General features: G+C 47.0%; 2 protein-coding genes across 3 annotated transcripts in view; one reads left to right on the forward strand and one right to left on the reverse strand.

Moving 5' to 3' along the window:
- DERL2 (derlin 2) overlaps positions 1 to 24,506 on the reverse strand; it is a 73,648-nt gene extending 49,142 nt beyond the window's left edge. The window contains exons 1-2 of the mRNA XM_069226677.1: positions 24,307 to 24,506; positions 19,658 to 19,723 (exon numbers count right to left, since the gene is read on the reverse strand). Of these exons, the coding sequence (XP_069082778.1) occupies positions 19,658 to 19,723; positions 24,307 to 24,399 (159 nt within the window). The 5' untranslated portion in view covers positions 24,400 to 24,506. The remainder of the gene's footprint in view (positions 1 to 19,657; positions 19,724 to 24,306) is intronic.
- Positions 24,507 to 24,613: 107 nt separating this feature from the next.
- The window catches only part of MIS12 (MIS12 kinetochore complex component), a 43,849-nt gene continuing 40,546 nt past the window's right edge, over positions 24,614 to 27,916 (forward strand). Inside the window, exon 1 of one of the 2 annotated variants that reach the window (XM_069226679.1) lies at positions 24,614 to 24,746. The gene's annotated coding sequence lies outside the window, so the exon portion shown is untranslated. Of the gene's footprint in view, positions 24,747 to 25,043; positions 25,154 to 27,916 lie in introns of those variants that run through there. The other variant, XM_069226678.1, reaches the window with a different exon arrangement.

Raw genomic sequence — 27,916 nt, forward strand, 5'->3', positions numbered from 1 at the left:
GTCCTGCTGGAGTCTTGCACATTGCATCTGAAGACCCACCCAAGAGGGACACCCTAAATAGCCCAGGAAAGGGGATTGGCCACCTAGCAAAGTGACCACCTAGCAAGATGGGGCTGTAACATCACCTACCTGACCTGGCCACTCAGATGCTCCCAGGGCCTCTGCCCACATTGTATTCAAGATGGCAGAATCGAGTGGCCACCTGGAGGAGCTCTGGGCACCATCACTAGGGTAGTGATGAATAGGGGAGTGGTCACTCCCCTTTCCTTTGTCAAGTGTTGCACCAGAGCAGGGACCGGGGGTCCCTGGACTGGTGCAAGCCGGTCTATGCATTCAGAGCACCAAATGTGCCGTTCAAAGCATACCAGTAGCTTGGGGAGGCTAACCCTGCAAAGCCATGTAACACCTATTTTCAAAGGAGAGGCCGTCACCTCCCTCTCCCACAGGAAATCCCTTGTTCTGCCTTCCTCTGCCTGAGCTGGTCAAGCAGCAGCAGGGCACAAATCTGTCTGAGGGGTGGGCAGCAGCACGTGCTGCCCAGAAAACCCCAGAAGAGTGGTAGGAGCAATGCTACGGGTCCTCTAAGGCAGTGGTTCCCAACCTGTGGTCCGGGGACCCCTGGGGGTCCGCGAAGCCTCCTCAGGGGGTCCGCAACTGCTCAGAAAATTAAATAATATTAACGGTTTAGGTCCCCAGCATTCAGTAACGACTCATTGGGGGTCCCCGGTTTCCAATAATGATTCAGTGGGGGTCTCCGGGTACCAGTAATGATAAAATGGGGGTCCACAGAAGTCAAAAGGTTGGGAACCACTGCTCTAAGGAGCTCCCAGTGTGCATGGAATCATACAACTAATACTGGCAACAGTATTGCAGTATGATTCCGACATGATTTATACCAAACATGACCAGGTTCTGAGTTACCATTATGCAGCTGGACACCTGCGTCCAGTGCATGGGTAAAATGGCTTCCCTGCACTTATGAAGTCCAGTGTAATGGAGCTGGAGTTCGTAGGGGCACCTCTGCTCATGCAGGGGTGCCTTCACACACAGTTACCTGCATCCTGCCCTCTAGGCTCGGAGGGCCTACCACTGGGGTGACTCAGTGTGACCTGGTGTTGTGAACTGTAGTGAAAGGGTGCATGCACCTTTTAACGCAGGCTGCAATGGCAGGCCTGCAAACACATTTTGCATGGGCTCCCATGGGTGGCACAATATATGCTGCAGTCCATGGGGAAGTCCTAGTGCCCCAATGCCCTGGGTACCCGAGTACCATATACTAGCGGCTTATAAGGGGGCACCAGTATGCAAATTGTGGGGTGTGCAAAGTCCTAAGCAACAACATTTAGGGGGAGGGAGCACAATTACTGGGGTTCTGGTTGGCAGGTTTCCAGTGAAAACAGTCAAAGCACACTGACAGCAGGCAACAAGTGGGGGGTGACCATGCCAAAAAGACTGTACTTTCCTACAACACCCACCCACATGCTACAAATTATTATAAACCTTTAAACACATATGAACTATGCCCTATCTGCTGGGTCCCCCAGGATTTTTTGCTTTTTGCTGTACCCTATTGTTTTGCTAGCTGAAGAACTATCACTGGTTAGAAGACGTAATGTGCACAAATTGGCAGTGCTTCCCCATTTAACAAGGTAACTGGCACACTCCTGGTTGGCATGTTTATCTTTCCTTTAAGCCCCTAGTATATGGTACAAAGAGTACCCAGGGCCTCCAAGTTAAATGTCACTAATGGACTGCAGAGCCTATTGTGCCATCCACTACCAGAGGTCTGCAATCTGGGGGGTCGGGACCCCCAGGGGGGCCATGGAGACATGGAAAGGGGGGGGGGGGTCGCACATTACCCCAGCTGATCCTTAAAATGCCTCAGCTGAACTTTGATTTGAGTCTCCTGTGCTGTGAAAGCCGCACAGGCAGCTAAGGAGACTTTCAGCCCAGGGCTTCTGCTTCCTGAATGAAAAGCAAATGTGCTCTACGAGCTGATCTGCAAACGTAAAGGGTGCTTGGGAGCAGCTTTAAATGATCAAAGCTTTGTGAGGACAAACATTTATTTTTTAAGGGGGTAGTGCGAAGAGTTAACAACTGAGCTGTGAAGTGCATGCTTGTAATTGTATTTACACAGCGCTCACTTCACCTGGAGGTGTTGAAGGGACAGCTATTTAAAAAAAGGTAATGTATATGCTCTGATATTACTTAAATCCACATTTTGGAAGCACAGTTTTATAATAAACCTTTTTGTAGTGGCCTATATTATACTGTGTGCAATGCAAGTATAAAATAATGCCTTTTTATATATTCACAGTGCTTTCTGTCACAGGCTATGACCTCATGGCACTAAAAATACACAAGTCACTATTCTCAACTGTACTAACAAAGATTTCGTTCTGTTGCTCTCCGGTTAAACACAGACCTCTACAGTGCATTAACTAATAGAGGTTTCATAATGCACTACAGTGCATTTCCCAATTTATTTTATTTATTTTTAATTTCAGCTGGCTTTTATTTTATATGTAGCTACCTGGCGGTGAAAGACTTTAAAAAATGTAGAGAATATTTGGGGTTTATTTATGAGAGGCTTGCGCTGCTGAAGCATCACTTTTTTTGATGCTCCAGCATCTCAAGCCTCTCAATCGTACCTATGAGCTGACTCAAAGCCACCCTGAGAGGATTGAATGGCCTTGTAGATATGGAGTAAGGCAAGGCAGTGCGTGTTGCTGCATTGCGTCAAGGAGGCGTTCCACGGGCGTAGTGGTGGGTGTTCCTCTGCAACAAAGATGGATTTTGACACTACCCGAGATTGACAAAATCACGTAAACTGGAGCAGTACCAAAACCTTAAGTCTCCCTAGAGCACGCATAGTGAGGAGAAATGTTTTAATTTCTCCTTGTTTTTTTCTCTTTCCATGTGTGCTGCTATCTGCCACACATGTAGAAAGAGGTACAGTGCCTTTCTGGATTGTTTTTGTGCAGGAAGGTGACCCTTCCTGCACAAATACAATCCTGCCTATGTTGGCACTAGGCAGCAATTGTGCACCAGCGCAGGGGGAAAGGACAGAAATGTACTGTATTTCATAAATACGGTCCATTCCTGCCCTTTTGTATTGGAGTGTGGCAGTGTAGCAAGAAGCCTTGCATCTCTGCCCCATGTCAATTCCTAATAAATGAGGACCTTTGTTTTAACCACACCCTTGACCACGCCCCCACACTCACTGATCTTTGATTTGCTAAACACTGTTTAATATTATTTCCTCGGGGGGGGGGCGTGGCCTGACCGCCGGGCAAGATGGCCGTCACTTCGTGAGGCTCTGCCTGGCCCGGGGCCGTTTATCCGATTATTGTCTCATCAGACGGCGCTGGCGGGCGTGAACCTGGCGTGCTCTGTTAAGAGGAGTCCCTGAGCTGCCTATGGCGGCTCGGGAGCAGCGGAGCGATTGGAGCAGCTGAGTAGGGACGCGGGCGGGCCTGTTGACGGCCGCGCTAGAGCGTGGAGCGGGCGGACGAGCGCGGAGGTCCTCGGCAGCTTCTGAGGGGAGTGGTCGGGCGTGGAACTACGCAAGGTGCAGGGCGGGCGGACGTGAGGCCCGCGGCTGCTCCCGGAGGTACGTAATCGGGTGCGGGGCTGAGCTTGGGGGCCACTCGGCGACATGGTCGCGTCGCGGCCCTACAGCACGCTTGGCTCTGATGGTGCTGACGCGGAGGAGGCTCGGATAGGTACCGAAGCTATCTCTGGGCCCGACGGCTTAATTGGGCGAGGAGGAGGCCCGTACGGAGACAAGCCGTCGAGGTAAAGCCTAGAAGGGGCCCTCGAGGTTCGTAGCTGCTCTTACTTGGCCTCTGAGGAGAAATCGGCCGAATATTCAGGTGGGTCCCTCGGGCCGCTAATTCAAGGATATGAAGTGAGGCCCGGCGGAGGGCGGCGAAGGCTGTGACTGCGGTGGCCTGAGAAGGGTGCACGAGTGGCGACTATCCGGCTGGGCAGCGTGGGCTGATTGGGCCTGTGAGGATAGGCTGTTGTTCTGGGATCCCGCTCCTTGACGATCCCTGCTGCTGGAGTGAGGGCCCACGGTGAGTTCTGCGCTAATTGGAGGGGTCACTGGAGTCTGGGCCTCCCTTTACTTGGCTCTACTTACCTGGACCAGGTCGGAGGTGTTGAAGCAGGGTGGAACGATGGGAAAGGCTGATCAACGTCAGGCCAAACTTACTTTCGAGGGGGGGAAAAAAAAGGAACGCTGCTGCCAGCTCCCAGCCCTGTGAGGAGCCGAGTGGAGAGGATAGCCCTGAGGCATCGGTGAAATCCATGTTTTTGGAACTTAAGGCCAGCCTGGCTGGCATCGACGCTAAGCTGGACCATGTCACCGAACAGCTTGATCGCATTAGGGCGCGTGTAGATGATCACGACACCAGGCTTGAGGCCTTGGAGTCACGTACATCTGACATAGAGGATGCACGCCAGGGTGACAGGGATCAGGTTGCTCGTATGGATCGAATACTCGAGGTCATACGTAACAAGAATGAGGACTTGGAATCAAGATCCCGCCGCAATAACATTCGAATTGTGGGACTGCCGGAGGCGACCGATATGGGGCGAATGGAAGACTTTATTGAGCAGATGTTATCTGAGTTGTTCGCTGGTGAGCTCTCTCGGATGTTGGTGGTTGAGAGAGCTCACAGATCTTTGGGACCCCGACCCCCTCCGGGGACTCCCCCACGTCCAATTATTGCACGTCTATTAAATTACCGTGATCGTGACGCTGTACTCCGCCTGGCAAGGGAGAGACGTCCGTTACTTTATAAGAACTCCGAAATAAATTTCTTCCCAGACTATACACTTGGTGTGCAGTCCCAGAGACGTGCCTTCTTGCCGGTTAAGCGACTGCTGTCTCAGGCGGGAGTGAGCTTTGCCCTGTTATACCCTGCTAAGCTGAGGGTGCGCCATGAGGGTAAGATGCACTACTTTACGGACTTGAAACAAGCGACCAAATTTGCTCGGCGGCTGCCAAGGGAGCGAGAGACCGCAGAGCGCCATGGACGTGGCAGTGATGGCGCTGCCCTGAGTGACAATGACTAATATGCTCCGATCGACCGGATACCCACTGTTGGAACTGATTGGGCGTGCTGGCTGCTCCTCGCCTGGTCCCGTCTGCTTACTGACTGGTGGTTGGCCCACGGGCCTCTCTCTCCCGATGCCATCTGGGCGGAGAGATACTAGGCCGGTCATAGCCCCTGGGATGAGTCCTATTATTCACTGTTCTTGTTCTCGAGGAGGGTTTTGGGGTCAAGATGGGTGGGTAATTGGTTGGGTCCGATTGGGGGGCCTGAGTGGGTGGGGGGTTTCTCACATGTTTGTGGGGTATTGTCCCTTTTTTTATGTATAGATGTTCTATTTGTTTCTTGGCGAACTTTATGGCAGGTGGTGGCTGGCCTATGCATGCAATACTGGCTGATTGTGGATGGGGCCGAGGGGTGAGGAAGTATCTGGGATCAGATGTTTGACTTGGAATGTACGAGGGCTTAATGATAGTAGGAAAGCTCGACTTGTGGCTGCATATATTAAGAGACATGCAATTGATGTCTGTATGCTCCAGGAGACGCACTTAGTGAGGTCCACAACACACAGACTTAAATCTGGGTGGGTGGGTGGGTGAGATGCATTGCTCCACGTACTCGGGTTACTCCCGTGGAGTCGCAGTCCTTATCCGCAAGGGTCTGCAGTGGCGAATGAAAGAAGTTCTGGTGGATCCAAATGGCAGATACGTACTGATGAGTGGTGTGTTACTGGACAAGGCGTGCCGCTTAGTTGCTGTGTATGGGCCGAAAGTTGATGATCCAGGTTTCTTTCTGGAGCTGTGGCGCCTGGTAGAGTCGTTGGTGCGGTGCTTTGGGGGGGGAGATTTTAATGTCGTACTTGATGCCAAGTTGGACAGGGAGAGCAAGGCCAGGATACAACATGTTGCGGCGGCTAAGGCCTTGGAGGCCGTGATGCGTGATGGCGCACTAGTTGACCTGTGGCGGCAGCGGCATGGAGTGGCGCGAGAGGGTACATGTCTGAATTATGTGCATGGTAGCTGGTCTCGAATTGACCGCTGGCTGGGTTCCAGGGATATGCTAGCCTGGACTAGGGCGGTTGAACATCTTCCTCGTACGCTGTCGGATCACTCGCCGGTGTGTCTGGAATTGGAGATACCGACTGAACTTGGTAGATCTGTTATGTGGCGGCTGCCTAGGGGGGCGCTTTGCGATGCGGCCTTCCGTGAGGAATTGCGGGAGCCGATTAAACTGTACTTTGCAGAGAATCAGGGATCGGTGAGGTCCCAAGGAACCCTCTGGGAGGCATTTAAAGTTGTTATCAGAGGGGTCTGTATCTCGAAACAACACGGTATAGTTAAAACTCTGAGACGTGAGATGGCTGAAATTGAGTCACGGCTCGCTGAGTTGGAAAGGCGACTGGAATCTAACTGGTCTAATGAAGTCCTTGCGGAGATCCGTCAAGTGGTATCGCTGTATGAGGAGGTCTCTCTTAGGGAAATCTGCTTCCTCAGGAGGGAGGCTCGCGCACGTCAGTATGGGGAGGGAGAAAGGGCTGGACGTACGTTGGCATCTTTGCTTCGTAAACCTTGGGCCAGTGACTATGTCTCCGAGGTCATGGATGGAGGGGGTGAGTGTGTGTCGGGATCGGGAGGAATTATGCAGGTGTTCACTGATTTCTACGCTGGGCTCTATGCGACTCCGGCGGGAACTGGTGTGACTGATGCACAGATGCCCTTCGAGGATATCGCGCTAATATGGTTTGATGAGGTGCATAGGAAATACTTAGATGAACCATTTTCAGCAGAGGAGGTGGCTGCGGCCATACGTGACTTACCTGGAGAGAAGTCTCCCGGTCTGGATGGCCTAACCTCTGCGTTCTATAAAGAGTATGTGGATATATTAGCCGCTCAACTATTGGAGGTCTATGCAGAAGCCCTGGAGACTGGGTTGCTTCCGACCTCGCTCCGGGAGGCACTGATAGTGACGATCCTGAAGCCTGGAAAGGATCCGACTCGATGCGACTCGTACCGCCCGCTTTCCATGATAAATATTGACAACAAAATCCTAGCGAAGATGATTGCGGCGAGGCTACAGCCTCTTCTCCCTAGTTTGGTGCTTCCGGATCAGTCGGGTTTTGTTCCGGGAAGGTCTACGGGCCACAATTTGCGCACCTTCTTCGCGGTGGCGGGAACACTAGTAGAGGATGACAATGCGGCAGCTGTTTTCCTGGACGCAGCTAAAGCTTTTGATTCCTTGACATGGGACTATATGTTTGCCCTGTTGGGTCGGGTGGGACTTAGCGCGCGCTTCCTTCGCTGGATTAAATTGCTGTATACATTGCCCACTGCTAGATTGCGCCTCAATGGGAATGTGTCTGCCCCGTTCCCTGTTGCGCGCGGCACGCGCCAGGGATGCCCGTTGTCCCCTCTCCTTTTTGCTGCGGCAATGGAGCCCCTGGCGGCCCGGCTCCGACAGAATGATAACGAAAGAGGATTGCAATTCCGGCAGCAACCAATTTTGATATCTCTGTATGCAGATGATATTGCATTATATGTACGGAATCCCGACCAGAATCTGGATATACTACTTGATGAGATCGTGCGTTTTGGTACCTTTTCAGGCATTACTATTAATTGGTCTAAATCGGTGGTGCTGCCTTTGACCCCCAAGGTGCCGCGGTATGACTCTCGATACCCTTTGACGTGGGCGGATGGGCCGGTGCGGTATTTGGGTATACAGCTGAGTTGTGATGTAGAGGAGTTGTGGTTGGCTAACTATGGTGCTGCTCTGACGTGGCTGGAGGGGAAGGTAGAGACCTGGCGAACCCTCCCGTTGTCATTAATAGGACGTATTGCTATTGCAAAGATGGTAGTTCTACCGAAATTTTTGTACTTATTTGTGAATCTCCCTCTCCCGCTTCCGAGAAGTTACCTGAGGCGTATGCGCTCAGCGCTGATCTGCCTGTTGTGGGCGGGCCGACGCGCGTGTATTTCATGGGAGAGGCTGACGTTGCCGTTCGAACTAGGTGGGCTCGCTGCGCCGGATATGGAGCTGTACTATCTATGCGCTCAGGCGCACTTTGCGTATTACTGGCTGAATCCTATCCGTTATCTGCCGCACCTGGTGCCTGAGAGTGACTGTGTGGCCGGACGACCTGGCGAGGGCATTTGGTAGACGTGTTCCATCCCGGGTGCGGGGAATTGACACGGTGGCATGTACGATGCGGGCGTGGGGTATGTTGATGCGGCGGTCCGGGATTGCGGCCCCGTGCGCTCCCTCTTTACCGGTAATGGCGATAGCGGACGGGCAGTTGTACCGTGACGGTGGAGTACGCGGGTTTCTCCGAGATGCCAGCCTAACCGAGCTGAGAGATTGGATGATGGATGGTCACTTGCTTGATGTATCTGAGATACTGGCTGGTCGCGAGTGCACGGCGCTCCAGCGTATGTATGTGATCCGAGTTCGTTCTTTTTTGCGGAACCGCTTGTGGAGTTTGGAGGAGGCCCTGGTGGAGTTCCGCGCGCTGGAGGTTCTCTGCTGTGCGCGGTCGCCTAATAGGCTGGTCACTAAATTATATAACTGTATGCAGGAACAGAGGAATAATCTCCGGGAGCCATCTAGACTAGCATGGGAGGCGGATCTGGGAGAGTCCATCTCGGAGGCTCTGTGGCGAGCCTGCTGTGCGCATATGAGAGCGTTGACACCAAATTACAGGTTCAGATTGCTGCATTTAAAATTTTTGCACAGACTATATTATACCCCAGTGTGGTTGCACTCCTTGGGGCTGCGCGAAGATGCGCGTTGTGTGCGCTGCCGGACGCCGGAGGCTGGTTTTTTACATTTGGCGTGGGAATGTACGGAGGTTTACGCCTACTGGGTGGCAGTTTTCAATGCAATCTCTGAAATGGTCGAAATAGAAATCCCTGCCACTCCTAGAACCGCGCTGCTTGGGTGTGTGGAGGACATCAGGGCAACACACAGACGCTTGGTGGGTCTACTATTGTTGTTGGCCAAGCGTAGAGTGGCCATGTGCTGGGGCGGGACGAGAGTGCCGCGCCGTTCTGAATGGCTAAGAGATGCTGCTTTCTGTCATGATCAGCTTATGGTCTTCTGGAGCCTGATGCCTGAAGGGTCTAGACCCAAAGACATTTGGGCCCCGCTGAATAACTTCTTAGCGGCCCAAGACGAATGAGTGATATAACCAAAGAAGCCCGGACTGAGTTACTGACCCCTCTATGTTCTGGCATCTATGCCAGGAAAGGTGAATGGTTGTAGATGTATGGCTGTGTTCCCCACCTGCTCCTTTCGTCCATATCTGTTGATGTCCCCTATTTAACTGTATGTTATCACTACAGCATCTCTGGTAGAAAGCTGCCCGTGGAAATTCCGTACGGATCTTGTCCCCAATTAATGAATGGGAATTTAGAAGAACAAACTAGACTGGAAGGATCAATGTGTACCTGTCTGATTTCTCCTACACGGAATGTATGTTAATATTGCAGTGGGTGCTATTGCTCTTTAGATATGCTGCTCTGAAGGGACTGTTGCTTTACTTTTATATGTTTGATATAAAATCAATAAAAAAAAAAAAAAATATTATTTCCTCACAGTAAAAATGATTTGCTGTGCGAAATGGGGATGTTTATTATTGTTGATGATGAGGAGTACCAGGTTCTAGAAATTTTTATCAGGAGGGGGTCCTTACACCTACATTTTTTTAAGAGGGGGTCCCGGCATCAAAAAGTTTGAAGACCTCTGCACTACAGTGACATTGCCATCAGGAAAATGGCCCTGCCATTTGTAGCGTGGCTTTAAAGCATAAATTCCACTGTCACCTATTGACTGGTGTAAACCTTTCTTTTACATAATTATAAGTCACCCCTATGCAGGCCTTATTGCCCAAAAGGCAGAGTGCATGGTATTTAAAATGACTTTTAGAATGTTACTATTTCCCTGCCTAAAGCCTATGGAGGCCCATTTATATTTGTTCTCCCGCTCCTGTCAGCCGCTATTTAGCATTTGAATAGGTGTGAAATGTCTCCTAGGAGACAATAATAGGGCTGACCAGAATGGGCACAGATGACCCCGCTCAACCTAACAGAATATGAAGAGGGGCTGTGAGCAACCTTTGACATTAGTGGTAATTGCGGACTGAATGTCAAAGCCTGCCTGACAGGCCTGCTGGGGTTTTACATAGTACACATGGTGTGCACTTCAAGGGTCAGGAAGCTGAGTGCATAAGCAACTCTTGTGTTACCACTGTCAGGTTGCTGCAAAATTCTGCTGGGTTTATTGGGGGGGGGGGGGGAGGGGGGGGGGGGGGGGCACAGTACTGCCCAAATTGGATTTTAGTGCTAGATGTGGGAGTACACTATAGTAAACTCCCCAAACAAACACCCCATCAATCAGAGACCAAGTTTAGGGTGGCCAAAGACTTCCGCTGTCTTGAAAATGCCCAAAGTGGGGAAGCAGGATGGAAAGGGATATGATACTGGTCGGGCCAGAACAATAACCTTCGGATAAGGAAATGTGGGATGGCTAGTTAAATTAAAATGCTAATTGTTAACCAGTGTGACACACAGTAAAGAAGTGACTAATAAGAATGGACAGTCTGCATATATATGTAGCTGAAAACTATATGTGCAAGGTAACAAGTTGTGCTGGATGGGAAGTGAGCTCTATGGAGGTACAAAGTTAAGAAATGTTAATGTACGTTTCTATGAAAAATTATTAATAAAAGCTAAATAAAAAAGAAAATGCTGAAAGTGGGTACAATTGGCATCAGGAACTTTTACCCCATTGATTAGGGTTTCCCCAGGAGTCATTCCCAACCACTAACTTGTGTCAGGCATTCAAGTGGCATATTACATTACTCATGACATCACATCAATGATAATATCACTCTAACATCGGTAGTGAAATTATGGATTGGAAAATGTAACTGTATAGAGGGGGCGAGAGTTATAGTTACTTTAGGCCATGAGTGTGTGTGTGTGTATATATATATATATACAGGGAGTGCAGAATTATTAGGCAAGTTGTATTTTTGAGGATTAATTTTATTATTGAACAACAACCATGTTCTCAATGAACCCAAAAAACTCATTAATATCAAAGCTGAATATTTTTGGAAGTAGTTTTTAGTTTGTTTTTAGTTTTAGCTATGTTAGGGGGATATCTGTGTGTGCAGGTGACTATTACTGTGCATAATTATTAGGCAACTTAACAAAAAAAAATATATACCCATTTCAATTATTTATTATTAACAGTGAAACCAATATAACATCTCAACATTCACAAATATACATTTCTGACATTCAAAAACAAAACAAAAACAAATCAGTGACCAATATAGCCACCTTTCTGTGCAAGGACACTCAAAAGCCTGCCATCCATGGATTCTGTCAGTGTTTTGATCTGTTCACCATCAACATTGCGTGCAGCAGCAACCACAGCCTCCCAGACACTGTTCAGAGAGGTGTACTGTTTTCCCTCCTTGTAAATCTCACATTTGATGATGGACCACAGGTTCTCAATGGGGTTCAGATCAGGTGAACAAGGAGGCCATGTCATTAGATTTCCTTCTTTTATACCCTTTCTTGCCAGCCACGCTGTGGAGTACTTGGACGCGTGTGATGGAGCATTGTCCTGCATGAAAATCATGTTTTTCTTGAAGGATGCAGACTTCTTCCTGTACCACTGCTTGAAGAAGGTGTCTTCCAGGAACTGGCAGTAGGACTGGGAGTTGAGCTTGACTCCATCCTCAACCCGAAAAGGCCCCACAAGCTCATCTTTGATGATACCAGCCCAAACCAGTACTCCACCTCCACCTTGCTGGCGTCTGAGTCGGACTGGAGCTCTCTGCCCTTTACCAATCCAGCCACGGGCCCATCCATCTGGCCCATCAAGACTCACTCTCATTTCATCAGTCCATAAAATCTTAGAAAAATCAGTCTTGAGATATTTCTTGGCCCAGTCTTGACGTTTCAGCTTGTGTGTCTTGTTCAGTGGTGGTCGTCTTTCAGCCTTTCTTACCTTGGCCATGTCTCTGAGTATTGCACACCTTGTGCTTTTGGGCACTCCAGTGATGTTGCAGCTCTGAAATATGGCCAAACTGGTGGCAAGTGGCATCGTGGCAGCTGCACGCTTGACTTTTCTCAGTTCATGGGCAGTTATTTTGCGCCTTGGTTTTTCCACACGCTTCTTGCGACCCTGTTGACTATTTTGAATGAAACGCTTGATTGTTCGATGATCACGCTTCAGAAGCTTTGCAATTTTAAGAGTGCTGCATCCCTCTGCAAGATATCTCACTATTTTTGACTTTTCTGAGCCTGTCAAGTCCTTCTTTTGACCCATTTTGCCAAAGGAAAGGAAGTTGCCTAATAATTATGCACACCTGATATAGGGTGTTGATGTCATTAGACCACACCCCTTCTCATTACAGAGATGCACATCACCTAATATGCTTAATTGGTAGTAGGCTTTCGAGCCTATACAGCTTGGAGTAAGACAACATGCATAAAGAGGATGATGTGGTCAAAATACTCATTTGCCTAATAATTCTGCACTCCCTGTATACATACATATACATACATATACACATCCCTCTAGTAGGTAGTTATAGTTAGGTCCTACTTTTTTCATTGACAAAGCGTTTTTTGTTTTACTGATAACTGTGGCGTCATATGAAGAATCTTGACGAAATTGTCAAAACTTGTACGCTAGTTATTTCAGCTGCTGTCCAGGAAGTTTGGGGGGTCATTCTTCAAGTGGGGGCCAAGAAAAAGGGATGGTCCAGAATGATTTTTCCCTATGCAATGTCTATTGGAATTTTTTGTTTTGTTAACACAACTACATCCCGAACTGCTGAATGGCTTTACAACAAACTTGTCAGGAGCTAGATCCTGGTCCGGAAAGATCTGGTTTTGTTATCTGGTGTAAAACTGTTCAGTAGTTTTGGACTTATTAAAGAAAGAAAAATATAGATTAGATGCCTAGGGACATGGATCCGTGCCTACCTGTCGATCCAGGTGAAAAGCAAGGCCCTGACTGGCTGGCCGAAGCCAGAAAGGAAAGTTGCGGCCGCCATTTTGTTTCTTGGCTGGGCCCTGGGAAACAAAAAACAAATCACACATAAGGGGTCAGAATAGAGATATCCAGACCCCACAGGATATATGGAGTGGTCTCTGAGGGACCAACCAAAGGTAAAAAATTGCTTAATGTCTATTTTATTGTCCCATACGCCGCATATCCACCGTGGTGCACAATGTGACTCCAGTGTAAACCTGCAATGGGTCTCAAGCCCACTAGAACACCCCCCCCCCCCCCCAAAAAAAAAAACTCTGACATACCATAACCCCCTCCCCCCCAGAAGTCTGGTTAGTTCCCAAATTTAGGTGGAGATCAGCTCCAGAAAGGAGCACCCTGCAACACCAGTGACACTCTAGATTTGCTCACCTCAAATGTCAGGGATTGCTTTTCCTCATTCCAGGTTGGCTTAGTTGGTATTTACCAGTCCAAAGCTGTAATACTGTGCCTGGAGTGGTGAAAGGCTTTTGTCATTTTACAGCTCGGCAAGGATGGCACTAGGCCAATCCTATGCTTAAAGATTTTGCAGTACAAATGGCAAAAGACTTAGTCACTTTCTAGCTCAGCATGGATGGCACTGTGCCAATCCTATGCTTAAAATCTTGGCTAGAAAAACAGACAATGGCGAACAAATGGAGATGAATGGTTCTAGATTGGAGTAACCTTCACCCAACAGTTAATTAACACACCACAAGACCCAATCCGGTCCAGCTGCTAGAGTATCTTTTTCCATTGAAGCTAATGATACTTTTCCTGCAGTTACAAGCATCCTCACAAAAGTAAAGGTGTGTCAGATATGCCACACTTCAGGAAGAACAATTATTTGACTTTTGTTTTCAATGTTTAGAGATATGCATGTGATTGAAAAGCTCCAATTCTGTCTATTATCTATACATGACATTCTGCTCACAGGTTTAAGAAGAGGACCCCTGTACTACACTAACTTATATTTTCACAAACGTACACTCGGTGTGATTGGAAACTCTTGGGTCTATGGACAGATTTTATTTAATTTCAAATAACTCGAGGAAACACAAGAAATTAATCAGGCATATTAATTTTCTTTTATAGATACGTGTTTCCTTGTGTATGAGTTATTAGTGGTTATGCCTTTCCTCAGCAGTAATCAGACATGCGGTTTAAATGTTGGAAAAGCGCAAGCTTCCAGTTTTTCTTTCGGTATCTGCTCCTCAAGTTCTGTGCCATCTCAAGACCAACCATTTGATGTCCTGTTCGTTACATTTTGCAAACATTAAGTGTTGCTGTAGGGATGCATTTGGTATGATTACATTTTTCCTGGATTTGTGTTGCATAATTTGATTTTTGTTACGTTTTTCCTACATAAATCAGGTTACATAGGCACAAAATGGTGTACACCATATGCTGTGTATTGCAGTTTGTGAATTCCTTGTATTTAATTTGCACACCTATGCACAAATTCTGACTCTTCAACATTAGATGTACTGCGTTTGTGGTGTTACAGGTGAAAGACCCCACGTGGTGTTTTGGGCCATTCCTCTTGTTGCTTTCTTGTGCTCTTATAGGTTTGAAGAGAAGACATCTAAAAGCTTTTTGATTTGTGCCTATATTACCATGATGAACTGAGGTTTCCTGAAAAAACATATTACTTATTTCTGTGGTAAAGAAGGGTGCCCTAGTGTTTTCATGCAGGTTACTCATTGGTATGCCACAGATAGTCCCTTTACATTTGAGCAATCCTATGTTTTCATCTGCTAGCACAATAAAACTAAATCTCTTTACATTGCCAATCATTGCTCCTCCAGATACAAGTTCTGACATCACACTCAAACTATTAAGTTATAGGATCATATTACAGAAATATGGAATGGTGCCCAGTGGTAACAGCAAGAGCAGAGGGGTTACAAAAGAAAATCTAGCTCCACAAGCTGAGGTAGCAAAGGTCTTTGGTCCGTTCTTCCACACAGTTCAAACAGTATTTGTATGGCGCAGCTCAATCACCCCTTAGGGCAGTGGTCTCCAAACTTCTTAATACCGTGCCCCCCAGCTGTAAAATAAAAATTATTGGGCCCACCTCAGAATTTTTCACAATTATTTTATAAAGATGGCAATGTTTAAATATGTCTAGACCTATTTAAACTCGCAGTTAAGTATTGTTACCTTTTTAAAAATGCAATACCATGCTTCTACTTAAAACAAAGGCCTGTTATTTGTACAATTGCTTATTTTAGACAGAATCTGGGGCCCCCATGGGATCATTTGAGCCCCCCCCCAGTTTGAAGACCTCTTCCTTAGGGTATCACGGCAAGGGTGAATTTGCAGGTCTTAGTCAAAGAGCCAGGTGTTATGCCTGCATCTGAAGTCCACCAGGGAGGGAGTTGTTTGCAGGTGGAGGGGCAATTTGTTCAACGTATTGGTGGTGATGAAGGAGAAGGACCAATCCCCACTGAGGCTACAATGGATGCGGAGAGGGTGTGCGAGGCTCAGGGCAGGAGTGCAGGTGTGTCGGGTTGGTGGAAGTTTAAGCAGTGATTGAGGTAGGCCAGTGCTTGGTTGTGTAAGTGGAGGGGGGGTTGTGAGATCATTTGGGAAAGTCAAGTATGAGTCTGGCTGCAGCGTTCTGTATGGTCTAGGGTTTAGAGTCTCTTGAGGAGCCGGGTGGAGATGCCGGTGTAGAGAGTGTTGCCGTAATTTATCCGGCTGGTGACAAGGGCCTGGGTGACGGTCTTTCTGGTGTTGATGGGGATACATCTGAAGATTCTACGGCACATGTAGACGGTGTTGAAGCAAGAGGAGGTTACTGCATCGATTTGGCGCTTCATGATGAGTGTGTAGTTGAGGATGATGCAGAGGTTGCGGGTGTGGTCAGTAGGTGTGGGTTCCAGCTCCGAGGGTGACCAACTGTTGTCCCAAGGGGAGGTATTCTTCTCAAAGATCAGTACTTCCATCTTGTCGGAGTTCAGCTTGAGGTACTTGCCAATGCTCATGGCTTTGTGGAAGGCTGCTCTGGTGGTGGAGGGGTCTTAAGTGAGCGGGAGGATGAGTTGTGTTGTGTGTTGTCTGTATAGGATATGATGTGGAGTCTGTGGGTTCTGTCGATATTTGCGAGAGAAGTCATGTAAGTGTTGAATAGGGTGGGGCTGAGGGACGATCCTTGGCGTATGCCACAGATGATGCTCTTTGGTTTGGAGGTAAAAGGTGGCAGGTGGATTCTCCGCGTTTGTCCTGTGAGGAAGGATGCAATCCACTTGAGGGCGTTACCCTGAATGCCGATGCGGTTGAGTCTTTTGATGAAGGTATGGTGAGATACGGTGTTGAAAGCGGCTGATAAGTTGAGGAGGATCAGGGTTGCATTCCCACCGTGGTAGAGGAGGGATATTGTGTTCTTGATGGCTGCAATCAAGGCAGTTTCTGTGCTATGGTTGGGATGTAAGCCGGACTGGAAGGCGTCAAACAGGTTGTTTTTCTCCAGGTGTTCGGTCAGCTGGTGATTGATGGCGCTCTCAATGACTTTGAAGGGGCACAGGAGCAGTGAGTGGGGGGGAGGGAAGGGGGTAGTTTTTTAGTTTGCTGGGGTCGGCTGAGGATTTCTTTAGGAGGGGTCTGACCTTGGTGTGTTTCCATCTGTCAGGGAAGGCCGCCATGGTCATGGAGGTGTTGGAAGATGTTAGTGAGTTCCGCACTGATTTACTTGGATCAGAGGTTGAAGACGTGGTGGGGGCAGGGGGCAGTGGGTGCTCCAGATTGGATAGAGGACATGATGGCTGACATGGTCTGCGTGGTGAGCGGCATCCATGTTGCGATCGCATGGCTGGTGTGCGTGGGTTGGTCGGAGGTGATAAGGTTGAAGCAGAAGGGTTGAGGGGGTCGAAGTTGTTGTAGTTGGTCGCTATCTTGCTGTGGAAGTAGTTTGAGAGGGTTTCTCAGAGCTCTTCTGATGGACAAATGGTGTTCTCAGTAGCTAATGGGCAGGAGTATTCCCTGACTATGTTGAACCATTTCTTTGGGTGGTTGTGTTCGACTGGATACGGTTTGTGAGGGCTGTTCTTTTGGTTTCTTTGATTCATTGGTGTGGTTGTATTTGTTGAGGGCTAATTTGTAGGCAGTTTAATTAGAGGTTTTTTGGGGGTGTGCCATTGCGTCTATAGCCATTTGCAGGAGTGCTTGATGGTTCTGAGTTTAATGGTATACCAGCTGGCTTGTCTTGAGGCTTTGTTGGTTTTGGCTGACTTCATGGGAACGACTGTGTAGGTGCATTTGGTGATCCAGTTGGTGAAATTCTGGACTGCCTGCTCCAGGTTTTACGCTGCATCGGGCTGGATGATGTTGAGGGCTTGTGTCCACTGGGTCTCCGTCACCTTCTTCCAGCTGTGGTGAGAGGAGCTGCGGGGCTTGGTGGAGGTGCCCTGGGAGCCTGCATTGGTGAAGTGGATGATGGTGTGGTTGGTCCAGGTGAGTTTGGTGACGTGGCTGTACTTGACTGTCGCTAGATGTGAAGATGGAGTCTCATGTGTGTCCTGCACTGTGTGTGAGGTTGGTGACCAGCTAGGTGAGGCCGTTGTGGCTCATGCTTTCCAGGAGACTGGCGGAGTTGGTGTCATCTGGGTCCTCGAGGTGGAGGATGAGGTCACCGAGTAGTATTTAGTGCTTGGAGTCGATAGCTAGAAGGTGATGAAGTTGAAGATGGTATTCCAGAAGGTAGGTTGGGGGGCGGGGGAGGGTCTGTAGGCGAGGGTGCCTCCGATAGTCGTCTTGGTGTCGGTTAGGAGTTGGAAGTTGAGGTGTTTCATGATGTGTGGAATCGTCTTTGGTGGCAATGGACTGGATAGTTTCCTTGTGGATAATGGCGATGCCTCCCCCCGGTTTGAACATTCTTGGTGAACTGTCTTGTAGCAGCTTGGTGTTGCGGCAGTGATCTCACAGGTCGAGGAGGGGTTAAGCCAGGTGATGAAGATTACATTGGGGGAGAGGGTAGTGATGGTTTCCCAGATTTCCTTGGCATGTTTCCATAGGGATTGGGCGTTGAGCTGAATGCACTGATGTACGTCAGGTGGGTTTGCGGTCTTCCAGGTGAGCCTTCCTGTGTTGCAGGAGAAGCAATAGTGTCGGCAGGTGAAGAGTCCTTCGGTCGAGCAGGGGAGGCGGGGGTAGGGGCAGTGGCGGGATTTAGGCGATTCGGCAGCTGTTGTGGTGTCTAGGTTCCAGGACACAGAGCTTGGTGGTAGAGTACTGGTGAGTGGGTGGAGGGACAAGGTTCTGGTACTGGGTGCAGACGGGTTCACCTTTTGTGTACCTGCTGCGGCATCCATAAGTAGGTCCTGGGGGGTGTGCTTGGGGGGGGGGGGAGAAAGAGGGAACAAGAGGTTTTGGCACAGGGTGGGTGGAGCTGGGAGGAAAAATAAATATCGGGAAAAGGCAGCAGTAGGGGAAACAAAAAACAAATTGTGAAAACAGTGTCATAAATGAGCAGTAAGGCAAAAACATTAACCAACTAGTGAAAACTGTGACAATGAGCAGAGCAAACAGTGGAAAACAGGCAGAGAAGTAGTGACTAGGACAAGCTCTCAGGCATAATGCACAGGGAACGATGTGTCACAGCAGATGGGGCAGCGGGTTAGCGTAGGCAGGGCAGCAAAACCATAAGTGCAGCAGGAGGGTAGCTGCTACAGGACTGGCTCAACAGGGACACGCTGAGGCCTCCATTCAGTAGGTCCTGAGGGGAAAAGGGAGTTTCTGGGTGGGCGGGCTGGCGGTACTGGTGGTGGAGGAATCAAGCAAGAAGGGAAACAGCGGGAAAAGACAGCAGTAGGGGAAACAACAGCCTCAGTGAAACGAAAGACAACAATAGTGAAAACAGTGACAAAAATGAGCAGCGAGACAAACAGTGAAAACAGTGACCAACGAGGGAAAACTGAGACAACTCGCAGCGCAGAGGAAACAGTGTAAAACAGGCAGAAGAGCAATGACTAGGACAGAGGCTCAGGAACAATGCAACAGGAGCAATGCGGCACAGCGGAGGGGGCAGTGAGTCAGAGCAGGCAGGGCTGCAGGACCAGAAGTACAGCAGGAGGGGAGCTGGTACAGGACCTGTTATTTCTGCCAGCAGAAGAGAGCCTCACACCGGCTTTCCCATGAAAATGTCCTCTATCCATTCTTTCACTACTTATCTCAGTCCACTAAAGACAGTAATCCTCAGAAGAGTATGTTAGATTGATAACAACAATTTGCTACACCTTGGCACATAAAGCAGACGGCTATGTACCATTAAAGGATTAAAAAAATTCACCTAGCCAAACTAGTATATACTGAAAAACAGAGAAATGACCGACCATACATCATTGTTAATGTGCACAAATATATAACGTCAAATTAACGAGTAGGAGTACTGTATTACGAGACTATAATACATGTGGAACGTTGATGGTCACAGTGATGTTTACAAACAAATCGACAAATACAGCAATAATATAAACAACGACCTGGTTATGCAGAACTTAATTTCATATATTTTGCTGTTTCTATAGATGGAGAAACACGTGCAAACTTACTTGATAATTCCTGAATATTAATTCAGGGTTGAAGTAGAGTTGGAAAGGTGTGATTAACTCCAACTGCTGTAATAAAAAAGGAAAGTATATTACTTATGCTTTAAATAGCATTATTCAAACAGCATAGTGATTCATTCCTGCATTTTCTCAACATTGCTTGATTGAGCTCCAAAGAGACAACAGTTTAGTTTAACACATACTAAACACAAATTCTAAATAAACAATCCGCAAACTATGTTTCTAAAAAAGAAGCCAGATATCTACTCTATGAATGGGGGGTCGGGATAAGCTCAAGACACAGATAGGGCAGAGGGGAAATCAAGTGTTTGTTTGCAGCATTTCATCTATACGGTAAACATCTATTTATAGAAGTCAATTTTACAGATCTAAGAAAAATATAATTTCAGTCTCAGCTGTCCTTTTCTCTTGGACCAGCAGGTGCCATACACACAGATGATAGAGGTGGGCTCGGAAGCTGGAGGTGTTTCTTTGCAGGCATGCTGCAGTTTATTGCACACTTCCAGTGCCGCTCATCGGGGCTGCAATAATGTAATGGACAATGCTGACATGTCTCAGTAGTTCTGCTAAAAGTTAGTGATGTAAACAAAAATAATGTATTGCTCCATAAATGCATTTCTTAGCACAAATGTTATACTTTAAAAGTGACAGCAATAACCTGTCCAGCACTACGAGCACTTCTCAAATTGCTGATGTTTTCAAGAAGTAAGTGTAAGAATAGCTCAGAAGTTTCCAAGCGTTTAAACGTTTAGTTTTGATTGTGCTCAGCAGACACAATAAACTTACAGAGAGACAGAATGAGCTTTTCAGTAGAGTTGCATGATTTTTTCTATACAATTTGAAATAGAAATATTTTTATGTTATCATCGGTTCTGTATCACCATACAGTTTTATAAGTAGTGTATTTTGAAGTTTTCAAATAGGTGAACTCTTTGAAAGTGAGAGGGATGTGGAATATCAATCATTTTCTAAAATACACCCTTTCTAGTGGCTCTCCGTCTCCTACATGGAAGTATTGTTGGAGTTCAGTTATGGCCAACTTAACACAAATCACAGTTTAAACAGACTTTAGCTGCCACACACTTGAAATATCATTATTCGCACTTCAGCAGTGCTGCCATGTATTTAACAAGGCAGTTTCTTAAATCACGTTGGTGTATGAAGCCAGAAAACGCACACATTACCAGACAAGAAACAACACACGAGAAAAAGCTTAGAAAGAAAGAATAGTGATTTCAGAAAGGTACACTGAACAAACACAGGGCTGGTATTGGCACTGTGTGGTTCACACACACACACACACACGAGATCAATACATGCACCACTGGTGTAGACGTCCCAGCGTAGAATTAAGAATTGTAAGCTTCAGTCACACTACAGAGGTTCTGCACTGTCGAGGCCCCCTTCAAAGCTGCAAACGTCCCTCCCTCACATTTTAACAGCAAGTAAGCGAGCAAACTTCATTATAATATCGCCAACAGGAAAACAAAGGGATAGCACCCCCACCTCACGGGACAACTGCAGTACATGCAGCATCAGTGCACGTTTCCCTCATACACCACATTGTGAAGCAGCACTGCAAGCTCAACTCAGACACACAATTAAAGGCACCATTAACGTGGGTTTTCCTTCTATACAAAAGGTACTGCGCGAGAAGCAGCAGTGTAAAATAAGTCACACAAAACATGCAGAACGCGAGTATTAGAGGTTCAAGAGTTCCTCTTACATGCAGAACAGTTACATTGCTAGCAATTGATGCGCCAACTTACTTAATATAAATGTCAGCGTAATCCCCCCTTGGAAACAAGGAACAAATAAATCAAAGGCAAAGTGCAAGGCAACCTCTGTACAAACATACTACAAATTAGGCGTGCAGTGTTATCACACACATGCAAAAACATAACACTACAGGCTTCCCTCACAAACAGGGCAGTAACTGCATGGACAAGCATGTTGCTCGGTCCGGCCACTCACTGAAAGTGAGCATTTTCTTTCCCCACTCTTCTGTTGGATGTGCAGTTTTAATGCTGGACTGCGCGTTGTCTGCTTCTGGGGTGGTGGCTTAAGATGCTGGCGGGAGTTTTAGGGTAGGAATGGACAGGGCACTTTTAAAAGGGAAAATTTGAAAGAAATGTCTGTGATACTGCTTATTATATTTACTACCCTACAACAACGGTTGAAGAAAGGGGAGCTATCTCTATATGACACTGAGATAAGAATCAGTGGATAATGAAATAAAGTATTGAGTCAATTTAGATGGTAAAGATGACTAACGAATTATCATTGACAAAAACACTTAGTAGTTGACCTATCAATGATGCCATTTCTCACCACATAATTTGAACATCAATTACCTATGACGTAGACTGCTCAAAGTAGCAAGCGCCAATATGAAAAAAACAAATAACATACTCTCTTACACTCGATACTCTTCAACAATAAACAGCTGTTCTATGTGCATCTCTTCCTACAAAAACACACGTGCTCTGGTGAACAGCTCACATGTGAGCAGCTTAAGGAGGCATAGCAACTTCACAAGTCCCTCCTACCCAGCTGCAAAACAATGAATGACTAGCAGTCCAATACTTTGCCCAATCGCATTCAGGACAAACGACACAGTATTCACGTTTCTTCAAAAATCCTTGCCTGAGCACACTCCGGTATGAGCCAGTCATCTTAATTAGCTAACAATTCTTGGGTCCTAGATTGCCTTTTGAAATGCTAGCGATAAGAACTGAATTCAACTATTTGACCAACTTCCGTGCTACACAACCACTGCTATCCGTTTTGACCTGTAGACGAACATTATTCAGCGCCTCTTACGGTAAACTTGTATTATTTTTTTATTCAAACACAGTTCTTCTTTTGGGACACCACAACAACTGGCTTTCTTCTGCTCTTTCTTAAATGTAAAACATACATTTCCATTTAAAGGGGGACGCCTAAGCAAAAAACCTACCGACGTGCTCCCGTCACTGTGCATTTGATACATTATCTGCAACTGGCTTGTCCATTTTACTGCCTTATGTCTACTGACTGTGCCCATGCCATGTAAATCCATGAACCTGCTACGCTAGCAATTTCAAGCTTGATGCCACACTCAGTGACACACTGCTCTCACTTATCCCTTGCTCTACAAATTCCATTGCTCCTGTATTGCTTGTACAGTTAGCATAAAAAGGAACAACTACACTTTCCCAGTTTATCCTTTGACAGTCGTGCTCCCCTCCACTCACATCCTACTTGTACCCTTCGGTTGGGTAATAATCATCCGTGGCTTGCTCAGCCCTCTTGCATCTCTCCCTTCGTCTCTGGCATACTATACGTGCCTCAATACATCTTGCTGCCTCAAAACGCTATGAGATGCACTCCTGCTAATCTGCTTGTGGCTTTCCCCACTCATTTCATGACTTTAAACAAACAGCTCTTGCACATGCTGCTTATCCATTGGCGATTGCAAAAACAACAGATGATGGACGGAATGCAGAACAAATCATTAACCCCCAGTCATAAATGTGGGTTTCATCCATCATCATCTTTTTTTTTTTGCTTGCCATGCCATTTCAGTTTGGACTCAGCCATAAGCAAATCAGTCTTGACCCTGTGTCTCATGGGAATGGTCCAGCCCGAACTGCCAGGCCAGGTCCTCCCTGAACCAGAAACAAGCATCCTGGGACCAGTTTCAGGGTATCACTCTTCATCAGCCAGGCTAGCTTGAAGCTGATGGCATAGCAAGCACGGGACCCACGTCTGGGCACACCCTTCCCATTTGGGGCGACAAATACAAAAACAACAGGTGATGGACAGAATGCAGAAAAAAATCATCAGCGATTGGCACCTCAATGCCATGCTCTTCATTGGGCTCTTGCCTCGAATTGTCCTACCTTGCTGAATGGCACTGACAGTCCAATCTACAAGAGGCTTCTGCAAGTTCACCACTCCTAGTCCAATGCTGCGAATCAACCACTCCTCTATGCCTTTTGGCTGACAGACAAAATGTGGTGTCTAAAATAAATGTTTCCACCACAGAAAACTAGAGCACAATCTACTGCTAAGGACAATTGTCAACATTCAGTTTAAAATCTGGTAAAGCACAATAAATACAAATCTTGTCTACATAGCTTCCTCCACCACTTTCACACTTTTCAATTCTCTGCCATTACAGACTGAACCTTCCACGGACGGTGATCCATTACATCGTGTCATCCCATACCACCACAGCAGGAAGAATTTCAGACACACAGACGGCAATGCCACACTAAGCACGACGTCACATCCCAATAGAAGTTGGGTGGTGTATGACAATCCTAACACTTCACGCAGGGCCAACCCTGCAGATTCTCTCTCATCTACCCCAAGCGGCACTTAGGTAGCACGCGTCTTTAAGCAAGCTACGTGATACCTGGTTGCCCAGAAAACAGAGCTAGCATACGGGATGTAATTTGGAATCCCTCGAACAATAATGCACAACCGAATCGGTCATACGTGGCTCTCAGGGTGTACAGTTAGATCGCACATCTAACTGTCTTCTGAATGAGGAAACCAGTGCTCTCCAGTGTCACAGGTGTCCAAGGCACAAAACCGACAACACGTTCAGCTGTACCAGGTCTTCCCCCTCTTATGCTTCTTACCACGGCCGCCGTGGTGAGCACACAAGCTGTAGTGTAGGCTCTGGTTACCACAGGAATGTCCAGGTACTCTTGCCGCAGCGATTGGTACGCCATCTTGGGCACGTCACCCTTACTTCCGGCGCTCCATTCCCAAAGTTCTAGGGCCAACGTTTCTCACTGGCAGTCTGAGTCAAAGGGCGTGGTTTCGTACAAAGCAGTCTATCGTGCAAATTGAGCCTTTCGAACAGGACATGTTGGGAACTGACGATTGGGCCGCGTGTTCTTCAAGGCTGTAAACGAGCTACATTTCTGGCTGCTGATTGGATACTGTCGCTGTCAAAAGAAGAGCTTGTCATGTTACAGAAAAAGTCAGGCTTCATGATTGTCAACTTCACTAGACAACACTCCCAATCTAAAATGGCCTCACCGCGTTGACCCGGAGATAGGACTAACATACAAAGGTGAGAAAACTGTTCTAAATTTGCATAGGTTCTTAACGAACAGTATAATTTATTTTTACATAAAATTATCCAAAAACAGTTATGTTTAAAAAATGAATGCGCAAAATATGTTGTATTTGTAATATCAATAACAAAATAGGTATTTCGAGGGGTACATTTAGATATTAGGCAGCTATTTCCAGTCGCAGTGTGCCTTACTTAACATATTCTGATTTCATTTTGGTGCCACGTAGTCAGGTTCACGGATCTCGCTAGCTGCATTTCATTCTAATATGGCCGCAGCGTATACTCCGAAGGCGAGGGCCTAATCCTCGCGCTTTCCTTCGACGTAGAACGCAGTGGCGCTCAGCTCGGACGTCGGAAGTTGCCTTTAAACGAGCTTCTAAAAGTAAGCTTCCTGAAGCCAGGTAAGTCTAAAGAAGTGTGTTACCGGTGGTTGTAGGTTTTCGTTGTGTAGTGGCAGATATGGGGTTTCATTGTTGTACTACGGTTACGCTGGCCATTCCACAAGTATGTTATATCTCTGCGTCCCGCCTTTCTGTTACTTGAGACATACTTTTGTCAAATGGGGTTGTACTAGTATGTTGGGGTTTGGTTGATTTCTAGTCACCCCGCCTCCCCCCCCCCCCCCCCCCCCCCCCCCATTTTTTTTTTTATATTTTTCCCATTTCGAGCCCGTCCAGCGAGGGGTTTGACCAAATAATCCTCTATTTTCTATCTTCGTCGAAGATAACGTGATCTCTACGAACGCTTTTTTTTTTAATTACACATTTTTATTAGCGTTTCACCTATGTAAAAACTCTATAAACGGTTACACAAATCTTCAGCCATATCACGGCTAGAGCAGGTACGTAAATCACAAGCAAATCCATAACATCACAAAAATATGCCTTAATCGCTTTCATAATGATACAGAAAAGAACGAAATTAAAACATTAAGGAGACTCCTCAATGGAGTCCATGAGTGGACTGAAATTTGTTAGTTACTATCCCCATCGGTGTTACTTACCCCCTTCCCATCCGTGGAAGAGTGTACACTATTATTCTCGGGGTCTGTAAAGTCAGCCAGCACCCCAGAACCTCCTTAGCCCTGTCATCTCTTACAGCTCCTTAGATGAATCTAAACTGTAGGAGTAAAAATCCTACCTGCAATGTCCACTGCTTTGACGTCAGACACTCTCCGGCATGAAATCAGACAAAGTAACATAGTTAATTTTGCCGATTAATTGTTTTCGTGATAAACTCTCATTGGCTGGCCATGCTACAAGGAATTTCAAAATTATAATAACATCCCACAAGGATGAATATTTTGGTTGAGGGGGACGTACCAACCGAATACCAAGTAGTAACTTACAAATTAAAGGATGCTCCCCCCCAACAGACTTACCCTCAACTCGAGGATGCTTGTTACTCGTTCTGTAGGCTAAACTTTGAGCTGCTAACTGGGGTAAGAAATTAGCAATCATCTGCACTGAGGCCCCCAAGGGATCTGCATTCCCCTGACCGCACCAATCCAACCATCCTTTCCAGACTGAGGCACATCTTTTATGTGTACTAGGCGCCAGGAATTGAGAGAGGAAGATTCTAGTGTCCTCCGAAACCTCTGAGGTTTAATTTGATCACCCGAAATTCTCCATGCCATGAGCGACAGTTGTTCCTCTAGAACTGTGGTCTCCAAACTTCTTAATGCCGCGCCCCCCCAGTTGAAAAACAAAAATCTATGGGCCCCCCTCAGAATTTTTCACAAATATTTTATGAAGATGGCAATGTTTAAGTATGTCCAGACCTATTTAAACATTGCAGTCAGGTGCTGTTACCTTTTTAAAAATGCAATAACATGCTTTTGTTTAAAACAAAGGCCTGTTATCTGTATAATGCTTCTTTTGGCCAGAGTTTGACGCCCCCCCCCGGGACCACTTGAGGCCCCCCTAGGGGGGCCCGCCCCCCAGTTTGAAGACCTCTGCTCTAGAATGAGAGGATGTGGCTGCCCCATCGGGTCCAAAGCACAACAAAGGGACAATGCCACTGGAAACCACGATTGAGCTTTCCTGCATGGGGTTACTAAGATCATCTCCACCTTCTGACAAAGGACCTGTGAGAGAACCCGGTGAATCATGGAAAAAAGGGGGGAACGGTGTAATTCAATTCCTCCATCCAGGACTGAAGGAAGGCATCCGAGCGGAGAGCCATTGTATCCGGTCTCCAGCTGTAAATGAGTGGAAGTTGAGCGTTCAGGCGGGACGCAAACAGATCCATGAGCAAGGACCCCAAAGGAGATTCAGAAACTGAAATACTCAGGGATGTAATCACTAATCGCTGACATCTCGGAGGTATCGAGAATTCCAATCTGCTACTACATTCACCTTGCCTGGCATGTACTCCACTGTGACTGAAATTTGGTGAGCTAGACAGAAATGCCAAAAGTCCTTCGTAATTCCCCCAAGATTGTTGATGTACTTCACTGCCGATATGTTGTCCATTTTCAAGAGGGTACAACATTTTGACCTGACTGGAGATAGTGTCTTTACAGCAAATGAGCCTGCTAGAAGCTCTAGACAATTGATGTGCAGTTGAAGTTCCTCCGGGGACCAGTGACCCGCCCCCGTCTCCATCTGGCTCCACAGCCCCATCTGGTGGCATCTGATTCTATGACAATCTCCGGAACAGAGGCAAAAATTGCTTTGCCAGGCATTCATATGAGTCAACCACCATTGAAGCTCTGTTCGGGCTTCCTGTGACAAAACAATTAGTTCCGAATAAGATAGGCCCTTGCGGAGATGCATAATCTTCAATCTCTAAAGAGCGCGATAATGCAGAGGGCCCGGAAGATGGCTTGAATGGATAAAGCCAGCAGGCTTACCAATTGGGGGAGTACCCTCAAGGAAATCGAAGGAACAGACAATGCTTTCTTTAACTCCTTCTTGATAGCCAGTCTCTTGGTCAAAGGGAGTTTCTATTTGGTCGAAATGGAGTCTATTTGAACCCCAAAAAATCTATCTATTGGGAGGGATCTAACTGGGATTTCACTGTGTTTATATTGAAACCTAAATCCTGAAGAAGCTGAATCATCCAGGAAAGGAGTAGACGTGCCAGACGCTTTTCCTGCGCCATGATAAGAATGTCGTCTAGAAACTGTGAGAGGCACACCTTTTTTCGGAGCCACTGCACAA

The sequence above is a fragment of the Pleurodeles waltl genome, chromosome 3_2, assembly GCF_031143425.1.
Source record: "Pleurodeles waltl isolate 20211129_DDA chromosome 3_2, aPleWal1.hap1.20221129, whole genome shotgun sequence".
In the NCBI taxonomy this organism is placed as follows: Eukaryota; Metazoa; Chordata; class Amphibia; order Caudata; family Salamandridae; genus Pleurodeles; species Pleurodeles waltl.